The sequence below is a fragment of the Schistocerca nitens genome, chromosome 2 (genome assembly GCF_023898315.1).
Source record: "Schistocerca nitens isolate TAMUIC-IGC-003100 chromosome 2, iqSchNite1.1, whole genome shotgun sequence".
Lineage (NCBI taxonomy): Eukaryota > Metazoa > Arthropoda > Insecta > Orthoptera > Acrididae > Schistocerca > Schistocerca nitens.
The window spans coordinates 890,927,009-890,941,325 of NC_064615.1; the positions used below are offsets into that span (position 1 = coordinate 890,927,009).

General features: G+C 39.6%; 1 protein-coding gene across 2 annotated transcripts in view; it reads right to left on the reverse strand.

Annotated features, from left to right (window-relative positions):
- Positions 1–14,317, reverse strand: part of LOC126237203 (NFX1-type zinc finger-containing protein 1-like) — a 291,063-nt gene that overhangs the window by 50,400 nt on the left and 226,346 nt on the right. For both annotated transcript variants that reach the window (XM_049947084.1, XM_049947083.1), the window contains one exon: positions 188–353. In XM_049947084.1, coding sequence (XP_049803041.1) covers positions 188–353 — 166 coding nt within the window. The remainder of the gene's footprint in view (positions 1–187; positions 354–14,317) is intronic.

Sequence of the window (14,317 nt, forward strand, 5' to 3'; positions counted from 1 at the left end):
AATGTAGTGCAGTTTCGTTTACCCCCAGTTTGCCCCCTCCCCCACAAACTATTGTATGGGCACCCTTGTAACAATTCCTTCCAGAATCTGAAGTTCAATTCTACACTTAATCAAATATCGTACAGTTACTGGTTTTTTTATATTTAATATCGAACAATCAAAAACATGATCCACATAATAAACATACCTGTGCCCACATATTTGCACACGACCACACTTTTGCTGGCATGGCAAATGCAAACGCCCTTGATGACATGCACCACAAGTCCCTTCACACACATGTTCACACTGCAGGACTTTCCTGCATGGCATTTCACACCTCGATAACAACTTGGTGCTGTATGGCGATAATTCTGAAATTACACATATAATGATAATATCTGAGAAAATGAGTGTGTAGAACAACGAAACAAGACTTGCGTGACAAAGCTGAGCAAATTAATTCATTAGGATACTTATGAAACACTAAGAATTGAAATTTAGCAGTGTGACAGCACAAGAGTTACTTCAGTGATAATTTAAAATATCCACAATAATTGTACTCCTTAAACTGCTTCCATACGCTAGGTAGCACAGCTGTGTGGTGGCACTTGACTGTGTGGTAGTGGAAAACTTTCATTGCCAGTATTTGGCTGGCAAGAACAGGAGAGCTGGTGGTGTAAGGTTTCTGATCACAAGTCATTGCACAAATGTCCTGGATTAAATTTCAAACCTCTCCATAGCGTTGTGTGAAGTGAACGCAAGTGATACTGTTGACTGTGATTTATCTGTAAGATCAGGACATTAAGCTTGACGGCCTGCTTGGTACTAGTTAAGAGGAGTAGGCTATGTGTTAGCACTGGGTTCCACTCTCCCCCACCCTCCATCCACAACAACACAAACCCAACACTACATTGTACAAGAATTTGTCACACTCAACATAGATACAAACTTGACACTTCACAATACATTGGAGGAAGGCAATAGAAAACCTCCTGCAGGACCTTACCTTGAATAGTGATGCAAGATTCCAAGGTCTGCTGCACTACATTCATTCCTTGAGTATGGGACTACCTTGACCTTTGACTTTCCTTCTATGTAACTGAACACCAAACATGATGATAAAAGTACAGTGTGTTTTGTTTTTACAGGCGCTCGACAACAAGGTTATTAAGTGCCCTTACACATATTAAAAGAAACGAATATGAGCAAAAGTGTTAAAAATATTGCTATGTCACAATGTGGGTACGAAACCTACAAAATGAGACTCACTCACTAACTACCACCTCATCTGTGTTTACCAACACAATCACTCCATCTCTCACGCCATAACATGATGGAGGAATGGTGAAAGGTGCTACACTTGGGATTAAAACATAAATAAAATGCGGAGGAGCTAAAATAACAGCACAAGGAAGTTTGTGAGACTGGCTAACTACTTACAAAAAATATGGGTATGCCAGGCTGAAAAGACCTTAAACATGCTAAAACTGAAAGTAGAACAATATATGTGAAAAAAGAGCTAAAATAGCAGCATAGAGAAATGTGACTTTCTGACCACATAAAAACAACATAAGTGAGCCAGTCATCCTGTTAACACATAAGAACATCTGCCTAAAATTTTAGGAAGTAAGTGGGATGTATCACAAAACCTTAAAATTCTAACAACATTTTTTTGGATGTCACTTAAAACAGAGGGCAGATCAGTTGGCAACTCCGCTGCTATGCTCTGGTTTAAAAAGACACCACAGTCTGGTAAAATGTGGTGCACAATGGTCTGTATGCGAGCAAACAAGGAAGAAGGACCTCATCCCCCATGCATGGCTCGAAGGAGGTACGCCACAACCATGTCGGGGACTTTACTAGGCGTAGCTTACTTTCCGTCACTTCCAGCCACTTGTCTTCCCATCAATGCATAACTTTGTACCTCATCAGTGTGGTGATAGGATGCAGGGGGACTGCACACTGCACTATGCCTCCTTGGCTGCTTAAGTGACCATGTGCTACGGCACCCAGCAGAAAAACATCTCCTTCCCCAGCCCACGTAGCTGGAAAGGTGTTCTGGATATCCAGAACTACTTTATCTGCCGGTTGCATATGTTGTAGAGACTGAAGGGCACTCAGTGAGTCAGAAAAGTTGTGGAATTTTGTAGGGATGGCATATCTCATCTGTTTCTGGCTCCCAATATCGCAGATAATTACGATGAGCACAGTAAAGTCTTGATGCAGTTGGATCTTGAGGATATGATCAGAGAACACAACAGAGCAACCATCCAAGACCCTCTGTTTTGACTCATCTGTAAATAGAGCTATAGAGTTGTGGAGCTCATTTAAAATGTCGGAAAATATCATATTAAAAAGAGAAGCTGGAGTGCAATCTTTCCTGTACTACACTAAATCAAAAATCACTCTGGGCCATGCCCACCAATAAAGAATTTCCACACTTCATGCACCACGAGAAGTTGCTGTCAGATGGCAAGTGGTTCACCAGCCTTAGCACTCAGCCTGGGTAGGGGTCAGATCTTGTAAGCACCCATGGGCAACCTGGTCCCCTCATGGTGTATTGCATCTATGACCTTCAGGTAAGAAGGCCTCACTGACCCGTACACTGTGCATCCGTAGTAGAACCACAATCTCACAAAGGCTCTATAAAACTGGAGCAGACACATCCTGTCCACTCCCCAGGAGGTGTGGTTAAGACACTTCTAAGAGAAACCTCACAGTCTTTAAAAGTGAGAATGGTGTCCCACAGTCACAATTCAGGTGAATTACAAATATGACAAGCACAATAAACGAAAACACACACACACACAATTTCTCTGCATAAAATGTAAAATCAGTCATTGCAGCCCACTCCTCCAACCTATTCACTGTACGTTGCAACTGACGACTCGCTACTGCAGTATTGGAGAAGGAGTACAAGACTGCAACAGAAGGAGCACTGGACAGCACTCTGTACTATGGATGTTATACTGTTAATTGCTGTTATACTGTTAATTGCTATAAAACACAAGCTGACACTTAAAACACTGCCTTGCGGAATACCATTCTCCTGCACAAAACTATCTGACAGCATGTCACTGACTCTGTACCTACGAAGGCACCTCCAGAGGAAGGACTGAATTAAGATGGGGAGATGGCCACGAAAGACCCACTGATGTAGCTGACTGAGAATATGGTGGCTCCAAGTAGTATCATACTCCTTACTAATGTAAAAAAATACCCCTAGACATGTTTGTTATGTAGGAAAGCCTGTTGGATCCCTGCCTCTAGTGGTTAGATTGTCGACAGTCTACCAACATCTGAATCCACAATGAGGGCGGCTAAGGAGCTGCCTGGTCCCTATATCCAGACCAGATGATGATTGAGCACATGCTTGAGGGTCTTTCCTACACACCTTGTTAAGGCATTGCTCCGATAGCTACTGGGACATATTCAGTCCTTGCCAGGTTTAAGGAGAGTTATCAAAATTGCCTATTGCCATGAGTCAGGAAATTGGACTGTCAGCCATATTGAATTAAAACACTGTTAAGAGGATTTCTTTGACATCACTGTCAAGTGCTGCAGGTTCTGCAGCATGCTGTATTGGATTTGGTCATGATCAGATGCCATTTCATGAGTGTCAGACAGCTCAAATCCAGCTCCCACATGGATATGGGCAGTTGTAGGACTCTGAATTGATGGACCAGAAGCTAAATGCAACCATCTCCATGATGACACAGTAGCGATAGAAGACTGGATCCTATCTGGCAGTGGTGGTAATCAGTGCAGAATGCTCTGCCATTGTCTGTGCAATATCTGCAGATGTTGTTTGGAGACATTCCTGTTTCAACAAATCCAATGCCTTTACTGGAAATCCTCCTGTTGGTTTCCCATGCTGTTTTAGATCAAATGCAATTGCTGATACAGTCAATGCTTGCCAAGATCTTTACTTTCTCTCCTTGCTGAAGCATTGAGCCTTGGCCCTCAAAGGTGGTGAGGTTGATTGTATTTGGGCAGAATTTTCAACAATGACAGAGCCACACTTCTGAACTGGATTAGGGAACAGCACTCATCAGTAAGCCTAGGAACAACTTGCAACTTGCCTCCAAAGATGAGCAGAAGACTTCGGAATGGAGACAATGACATTAGCAGCATGGTGGATCACTCGTGTGATGTGGTACACCACTCCCACTCTTGGACACTGTCGCATCATTTAAACACAGCCAGCTGGCTGAACGGCATCTAGTTGGCTCTGTGGATCATCCATTGTGGTTGCATCCTTCCAGGGCGGGATCCATTAATAATCTGGAGTGGGAAGTGGTCAATGGAATGACGGTCAGAAAGTCTTTGGCTGAGGATGACTGAGAAGCAGCACTGAAATAAGCGGGAATGCCTGTGTTCATGATGCACAGCTCATGAGGCATCACAATGCTCTCCAAACCCTGACACTGAGGACAAGTTGAGGTGAAGCCCCACATTATGGGAGCCACTTATTATGGGGTAGTTATTTCACCGGGGAGGGGAGTCCAGAATGGATGGAGGCACAGTTTTGGGGCGAGATGAGTGCCCCAGACTGATACCAAGGTCCATCAGTTCTGAAGATGAATCATACGACATGTCAGAAAGACTGACATCGACATCGTCAGACTGCTTACTTCCCATCTCTGTCAGCAGTTGACGTTTCGCCTCTTGATTTTTTTGGCCTGGTGAGGCTTCAGAAACAGAACTGCGGCAGTCTACACTGAACTTCTAGACGGGCAGGGAGATCTGCGAAGGTCAGCAACCACGGCGTTTTGTGATATTTTAGTGGGACATATGGGTTTCAAAATAACTGCAGCAGTACAGATGCATTGACAAATGCAGATACTAGAGCTGACACCAGCAACCTCCGTTTTTGTTGCACATCAGTTTTCAGAACTGGCTGTTGGAGAATTTTAGCAGGGCGGTAGCAAATGTGGTGTGTGTGTGTGTGTGTGTGTGTGTGTGTGTGTGTGTGTGTGTGTGTGTGTGGAGGGGAGGAGGGGTGCTGCATGGCCTTATAGATCTTTTTGGCTCACCATACGGGACATACTTCGTTGTTTTAATCTCCTGTATCTTCCTTTCTTCAAGGAAGACACTGCGTACTCCAGACGGGTGGCCTTACCATATTAGCCACAAGTGGTTTCTCCCTTACACACTACAGTGTTGTGCCCAAAGTGCTGACATTTGAAACAGTGCACTGGGTTGGGGATGTAAAGCTGCACATATAGGTGAAGAAACCCTGCCATTACATGCTCTGGAAGTTCCGTACTGTTGAAAGTAAGTATGAATCAGTCTTATTTGATCAGATTGTCATCCATTCTTTTCACTGTATTTTGCACGACAACAATATCTTCTTGGGCCCCATCAGCTTTCAGTTCCTCTTTGGGAATGATGCTTTTATCTTTCTGGAGGTTCTTTAATTGTTGGGACCTATAAGTTTCTACCAACAGTGTCACACTGTGCAATCACTTGACAGATTTTAAAGCGCCAGCAATGCTCTCTACACCCTTCTGAATATAGGAAAGGGAAACCATCTCAAAGGTACTCTCTTTCCTATTATCTATAAAAAACCTATTTGGACTGTCAGCTCACATCCTGTTACTATTATCACAAGAACTCTGAAATATTCCTGAGTCTGGAGGACTGCCTACACGAGCCCTCTTATTAGATCGAGTGTGCGTACCTTCCAACAACTCACTCATTCCACTGAGGAGGAGGAGAAAATTTAGAGAACTCCATCTTGAGCTCATGAGCAGCAAGAGCAATAATCATCCACTCAGACATAGCCTCACTTGCCTGGGTAAGCCTTATACAACTGATATGCGGCAGTTTCTCCAGAGGTTGACCACTGACAACTGTTCCACCTCAACAGCCATGCATCTCACTGGTGCCCAGCACACCTTTTTTTTTTTTTCATCAAGATTTTAACCATCCTTACCATCTGTATGGTCCAGTCAAGATCCCTGTTCCTTGTGGAAAATAACATTCCACCACTGTGCTTTCAGTGGTAGCTGAAGCAGGCCCAGAGTTTATGGTAACAGTCCCCCAACTCAGGAACCTGGAGTCACCAAACACATAACCAGCAAATGAATGCTGTGCCCCTGAGGGCGATAAAAATACTGAAATATAGCAGGAAGAATATCACATAGATAGTGTATGTGTCAATACACCAGCATGAAGTTCTACAAACCAAGAAGAGCAACCTTACAACAACAGGTTTTAACATGAGGCTTCATCTAATTCTTTGGAACTGGCCAATGGACTTGTAGCAGTTTTTAAACTTGAATACTGCAGAGTTACAAATCTTAACAAATAGCTATATCTTTGATGTTTTTGAGTCCAATTAATGAATTAATCGAACCATAAAAACAAAGTCCAAAAAATTGAGGTTTGTTGAAAACTTCAACAATTCCCAAAAAATATACTCTCAGGCATTTGTACGAGGGCTATCCACAAAGTACATTACGTTTTCATTTGTGTCCATTAGGGGTGGGGCTAGTGCGGCCATCCTAGTGTCATGGCATTCCGCCGCTCAGTTGGCATCCTGCCGTGCTAGTGAGAGGTTCGTGCTGTGCTCCGCTGAGTTACTGTGTCAGTTTGAAATGTCAGCGTTAATTGAAAATGCCACGAAGTGTGAAGTGCGTGCTGTAATAAGGTTTCTGACTGCAAAAAACTGTACACCGATAGAAATCTATCGACAGCTTTGTGAAGTGTATGGGGACAACATAATCACTGAAGGTGGAGTGCGTCAATGGGTCATAAAATTTAATAATGGGCGAACTAATGTTCACGACGAAGAGCGAAGTGGAAGACCCAGCATAGTGACTGCCGAACTTGTTGAAAAAGTCGATGCCGCGGTCCGTGAAAACCGTAATTTCACAATAACGGAACTCTCTATGAGTTTTCCACAAATTTCACGAAGTTTGTTGCACGAAATCATTACTGAAAAGCTTGGTTACCACAAGTTTTGTGCAAGATGGGTACCAAAAATCTTGACAGAGATTCACAAAAATCAGCGAATGGCTTCAGCGTTAACGTTTTTGGACGCTTACGACAAAGATGGCGACTCATTACTCGATCGCATCGTTACTGGTGACGAAACATGGGTTAAGCATGTGAACTGCGAGACAAAATTGCAGTCAATGCAGTGGGGGCACACAAATTCCCCCCAAAAACCCAAGAAATGCATGCAGACAATGTCGGCAAGGAAGGTGATGGCGACTGTCTTTTGGGACAGAAAAGGTGTGATTTTTGTGGATTTCCTGGAAAGAGGCACTACAATAAACTCTCAAAGGTATTGCCAAACTCTGCACAACCTCAGAAGAGCAATACAAAACAAGCGCAGGGGAAAGTTGGGCTCAAAGATCTTGCTGATTCACGACAACGCCCGGGCCCACACGGCAAATGCCACTCGTGAAGTTCTCGAATCTTTTAAGTGGGAGTTGTTTCCTCATCTGCCATACAGTCCCAACCTGGCACCGAGCGACTTCCACTTATTCCCAGCAATGAAGAAGTGGTGGGCTATGCAGCGTTTTGATGACAACGCACAGCTTCAAGAAGAGGTAACCACGTGGTTGAAGGCGCAGCTGGTCGAATTTTACGACGAAGGAATTTCCAAGCTCGTCCATCGCTACGATAAGTGCCTTAATTTAAATGGCAACTATGTAGAAAAGTAGTATTTAAGTGTGGCTTTCATCTGTATATAATAAAAAAAATTTCCAATACTTTATTTATTTTTAATTCCAAAACGTAATGTACTTTGTGGATAGCCCTCATAACAATGTGCAGACCATTTCATAACATGTATTTCTCATACATATTAGTAAGGATTGTAAAGCAAATGTTTAATGTTATATTAAAAGTTTAACTGGATAATAGCTGGAACAATAGGATTGCTGTTGTTATTAATTGGTCCCTTCTATGTAACAGCTTTGTGACTCGATGCTACAGACATGATGATCGGAGTTCTTCAAAAATTAATGTTTCATGTTCATTCTACCCACTGAAATATTTCATATACAGGGTACTCATTAAAGTCGTGTGGTGGTTATTGATTACAAATGGCCTCCAAACGTGTTCTTGTCAGACACAAACAGTAGTTTGTTAAATTGCTTTCTATAGACAAGATGGCAAATTCTTGAAGGATTCTGAAAACTTTGTGGCATCCTCACAAACATGATAATCAGTCATTTGATATTTATTTCTGGATGCTGACCAAAGGCATCCTCTACGCATTTCGTTAAATTAGTTTTTATCTATATACTCTTCATACTGTCCAAAAGAATGTTTGGTAACGTCATCTATCCATCTTCTCTTAGGTTTTTTTCCTCATTCTTTCCTTATTTCTTGAAACCCAACAAAGGAGTTCCACACCTATCTGTCACCCATTTGCCTGTTACACGTTCCATCATCAATCCACCATTTAATTTTCATTACAGTCACAATTAAATCTTACAGTATAATTTGCTTCCTGATATAAGTATGTGTTTTCTGTTTCTCATAGATATCCTATTGTAAATCTCTCCATTATTCACTAAGCAGCTCTCAGTTTTTGAATAGTTTTTACAATGACAGCCACTGTCTCCTTCTAATGAGTAAATTAATTTGTGGTAAGTTCCTATGGGACCAAACTGCTGAGGTCATCGGTCCCTAGGCTTACACACTACTTAATCCAACTTAAAACTAACATACGCTAAGGACAATACACACACCCCATGACCGATTGAGGACTATAATCTCCAATGGGGAGAGGGGGGGGGGGGGGGAAGGCTGCACGAACTGTGGCAAGGTGTCTTAGACCACACAGCTACCCCGCATGGCTTCTAATGAGTGACAACTGCTAACAATGATTGTAAACACTCTTTTTCAGACAAATTCATTCATTTGTTCACCGTGTCCTGTAGATCATATCAACAAGATGAATGACTCAAGGTATACATTTTCACATAGACAAAGAAATCATGTAAACTTAATCTATATACTATATTAACAATTAACTGCCACTATACTTATTGTTATTCACACTTATGCCACCTAAATTAAATTGAGTAATTTAGAAATACAGCTGCTACTGTGAAAAAATCTACTATCTCCACAGTTTACCTGTCTTACAGCAATATAACAAAACATTGCCACTTGAATTGGTAGGTATTCCCAATTCTTGTTTTATGTTGGACAGGCTTTTGTGGATTATCTTACCACTCCATTTTGAGCCTTGGACAAGAAGGAAAAGTCTGCATGAAAACTATTATTGTACCCTGTATTGTGACTGTGTATATCTTAGACCTCAATAACAGTGACAGTAGAGAAAGTGTCTTTCAGTATGGTGGAACTGGTGGAAGAGAGACTTTCTTTATTTGGGTGCATAAAGAGTAGAACTAGCAACTGTATCCCAGAGGGGCGGTTACAGACAGCATCTGATTCCTAGTGAATGGTTGATTTTAGGCTGGGCAACTTACAGCTTATGCAGAAAGTAACCACATAGTACCACATTAATTTTCCAAGCAGTGAATGATATGACTCTGCATGTGAAAGAGTTTGGAGTTAAAGTTTCTCCTCAGTCTGATCTATGGAAGAGGAACATACTGAGAGAAAACATGTTTGAATGGAAGAATGAGGGAAAGAAAATTAATGATTGGAAGATGGAATGTTTACACATTGCTGCAAGTAGAAAAGCCAGAAAATACAAACAGGAGATGAAAAAGAACAGTTAAAATGAGCTCGGCATGAGTGAAATGAGTGGGGAGATAACACACGACAGTGGAGATTATAAGCTTTTCTAATCAGTGGGAGTCAAGAGCAGAGAAAACAGAATGCGAATACTGATAGACCAGAAACTGAAAAATAAGATAATGAAGGTGCAATATATTGATGGAAGATTGATGATGTTATGACTAAAGCTTAATGCAAAAGATGTGGTATTAATACAGGTGTGCATGCCAGCCAACCAGCATATTGATGAGAAAGTGGAAAAATATTAAGAAAAGATTAAAGAATTTATTGGAAAAAAAACACCAACAACAACCCAGAGACTTGTGGGAGAAGGAAGAGATTTGGTAGTCTGTGGAAATCAACTGATGTCAGACACATCTCTCTCTTATTACGCTTCGTGAGGAATAAAAGAACGAACTATTCAGACATACCAGGCTGCAATGCTGTTTGAAGCCATTCGTCACAGGAACAAGTGTGTAAGTTTAGTGAAATTAGCTTCATTGAACAGAGGAGGATAGGAATCATACTCTCAGGAAAAATTTGTGAAGTGCAGCTAGTCTGTTTATGGTAGTGGGAAAACAAGAAACATTTTACAATAATTCAATTATTTAAAGAGGGAGGCATTTTGGCATTTGTCCATTTCACAAATCTGTTCTTTTAATAAACTGATCACAAAAGATGTTATGTTGTGATCAGTAAAATGTAAAAGACACAGTATTGTGTGGTTTAATAATATGAGATTGGCTATGATGTACCGTATATCAGGTGATCTGAGGAGAGTACATTCACACATATTTTGGGGACTAAAGAATTGTGGTGTGAAGTCTAGGGATGGTTCAGAGTTCATTCGTCAAGATGTACAGATGTTTGTATACAGCTCTAAGGAGACTTGTGTAGATATAATACTTTTTCGGAATTATGAATTGAACTTGACTGTGTAGTGCCACAAAGTGAACATGAATGAACGAAAAAGATGAAAGCGTAAAATTCCAGATTAGATACGTAAATTGTGACTTTTGAACTAACTAAAATCCATGTGGCGTATTGCGCAAGTCACGACCAAGAACTGAATATTTAAAGGGATCAAGTTGTCGAGTATTCGAGTGAGCATTCCGTTACAGGCAATCTGTTTTGTAATACTTTTAGTAACAGGGTTAGTTAAATATCATACACTGGCTATTACGAGTGACAGTGATTGACAATTTTTACATCTTGATCTGTCAGGAAATGTGAATGCTAAAGACTTCTGGAATAATTTCGGAAATTTGTTACACAGTTTGTGGAATGTTAGACAAAAAATTGGTTTTATTATGCAGAAATTTTTAAGTGTCGCTAGAATGTGGGATGTGAGTGCTAATGAGCAGTACGATGCATTAGAAAACTTTAAGGAAGCCTTCTTCAAAGGATACTGGGGGAAAAATAATAATAATAATTATTATTATTATTGGAGTTGCAAAATAGTCTCTGGAGGTGAAAAATTTAATCCCAAAGACAAAAGTGTAAAAAGATTTGCTTTGAGGTAGGTCACTAATTTGTTATATTTGATGAATAAATTAGAGCTGCACAAATCATAATGAGTTTAGATGGGAAGCTGCCTATGAATTGGCATAATAAAAGCATTGCTGCACCTAGATATGACGTTAACAATGTTATTAATATTATTTTTCCCATTGTTAAATTTTAACAAACTTATTAGTTATTTAGAAAGTGTGGAAAAATTGTTGCAGGAGGAGGAGCAAGCTAGTTGGAACATTTCGCCCCAAATTAAAGTCGATAGCCACCAGAATGGTCAAGTTCCATAATGACAATAGATGAGAAGCTGGTAGTTGGTGCCACACCATGGCAAATAGACCAATTACCAGAGAGCAAGTATCTGTGTATAGGTAGCATTATCCAATTCATTATGATGATGATTTGCAAAACAGAGAACAGGAGTAAGAGTAGGAAATGAACCAAAATCGCTGAGTATAGGACACTTGATCTCGTCTGTGAAGTGGCTATCATTAGTAGAACGAGTAACAGTTATTGGAATCCGCTAGCCATGTCTTTTGTTTACAACAATAAGGTACTGGAAGATCAAAGTAATGGCAGGAGTGATGCAACTGAGACAGATGAGATCAATGAAGTTAGAACATGCATGTTTAACACGGGCTTGGAAGAGATTCTTAACAGGAGAAAATGAAGTAAACACTGCAGTACAGAGAAGATAGTTTAAAGAAAAGCGATGGAACATGGCACACAGGGAAGTGTGTACAGTGAAACTGATGATAAACTGCGGGAACTAGACGAGAAAAGGATGGATCAAATATTGAAGGCAATTAATGAAGATTTATGTGCATCAGGTGATGACCGCAAGGGGGCCGAGTCAATTAGTGAGAGTTTGAAGGAAGATGAAGAGGACAGAGAATATGAAGAATTACTTGAAAAATTAATTACTGTGAAACAAGAGGAGATAGATTTGGAGTAGTGGTTTGATCTGTCACTGGTGGACAAACTGCCAAATGCTGAAAGGGCAAATATTGAGTGCAATCCTACAAATTTGTGTAAACTGTGGTAGAAGGGAAACTGTACACAATATACTGGAGGAAGATGGAGTCACTACTAGTAGGGAAAAGACAGGACAGCCAGTAATTAGTTTATTGATTCAGGATGAAGATGTGTAGTGTGGCTAACAGAGGACAGTAAGATGCTTTACCTAATAAGGAGGAACTAGTAATAATGTCTGTCACAGGTACCCAAATAATTGTAGCCACTATAAAAGTGAAGAAGCTTGTTAAATATGAAGTAATGTTACCTATTAACATAAGTGGTATCCAGTTGTAACACAGCTTTCTGATAATTTCCAGTTTGTACAGTAAATTTTGATTAAGGCATTCATTTTTAATAAATACAACGGGAAGTTGTATTTTAATGATGATTTAGTGATTTTAGAAGTAAGTGGGGAAAAAGTTAGTGCCATTTTAAGAAAATGAAATTGACAACTCAGGAGAAGGACAATATTCTCACAACGTATTGTAGGAAATTGGATGAGTATTATGAATAATATGAAAATGTGGGGGTGGATAGAGAGGTATTACGAACAGTCAATAGTAAATCATAGGCAAAGTGGAGTACTTGCTTGTATTAGATAGGAGCAGAGGGTAAAGGGCTCAGATGACACTGCTCTCTTTGCAATGTCAGGTGACTGACAATCACCAGGTACTAATGTTATTGGCAACATTATTTCATTTTCTTTCATATTGTCAAGCTGCCTCTTCTGTCATTCTGAACTATTTCTATCATCTTTTATCTTCTTCACTGTCTGGAGTAAAATAGGGGGATTAGTTAGCTAGTGAAAATGTAATACGTATTTAAAGAAAAGAGAACATATCTATAGATATTGAAGGACTGAGGTAAAGATTATAGGAGGTGACACGTATATGAAATGATCAGCACAAGAATATTAGTGGTGGAATGATGTGACTTGTAGTACATATGGGTGTTATTGTGCTAGAAAATACACAGAAGGTTGTGCAGCAACAAAGTAAAGATTTCCTGAAATGACTAATTGGTAAAATAACTAGAATGTGGAAATTATTAATGGAAGAAGGTGATTAGTAGTAGAAAGGCATGTTGTTGTGAAGAAAACTGATTAATAGGTTTTGAAAGAGCAACATAAAACTTACCAGATATGACTAGAGAAATGAACTAGTTAATGTTTGGAAAATAACAAGGAAACAGATAACAAACTGGAGAAAGATGCAATGTTGTGATGAAAAATGTATAATGGAACGTGACATAATTTCATGCAAAATTACCAACTGTAACTTTTGAAGTAAACTGAATAGTATGGCGACTTAAAAAGTGTTGTGGTAACGTGGAATAGATACTCTAATGTGGCTAAACCCTAGTGTGTGAGAGCAAGAATGAAAGGAAGTGACAGGCAGAATTTTGTTAATAATTTCATGATTTTGAATGTAATCTCTTTCTGTACTAGGTCAAATATTTTATTGTGACAACTGTGTGGGAGGCAATGTGGCCTACATATAGTATATGCAACTGTATATAAATTCAGAAGATGAAACTGGTAAAACAATGATAAGTTTTTTCTGTTGTAAACTTTGTAAAAAAATAATTTGAACTAGATTTAAGATTTGTTGAAAAAAATTTGAAAAAGGAGTATAAAGTAAATAGGCTGAATTAGTTAAGTAAATCTAGACAATACTTTCACTGACAAACTATTCTGCTAAAGTAACTGTATTTGCAGGAAGATCAGCATTTGACTGCAGCATGGATTGTATTCTAAGTGAAGGTAGTGTTACAGATTCCCCACAAATAAGATGTCATGGCAAAGCAAGAAAAATGATTTTTAAGGAAGGAGGGCAATAGTGAAGTGCCAATTATACAGAAGTAATATATTTTCCATCATACACATGGGTGAATTATAAAGTGAAAAGTGTAGGAAAGTGAAAAGTGTAGGAAAAGAATTAAGTGATTCAAAGTGTAGACAAGACAGACCACAAGGCATATAAATAAATTAGAGTGATTAAAATTTAAACAAAACTTAAATTTAGTGTTTAACTAAACTGCTACAAAGAATCTGAATTGTTCTAAAACATAAAATTTATTGTTTTGAACAAGAATT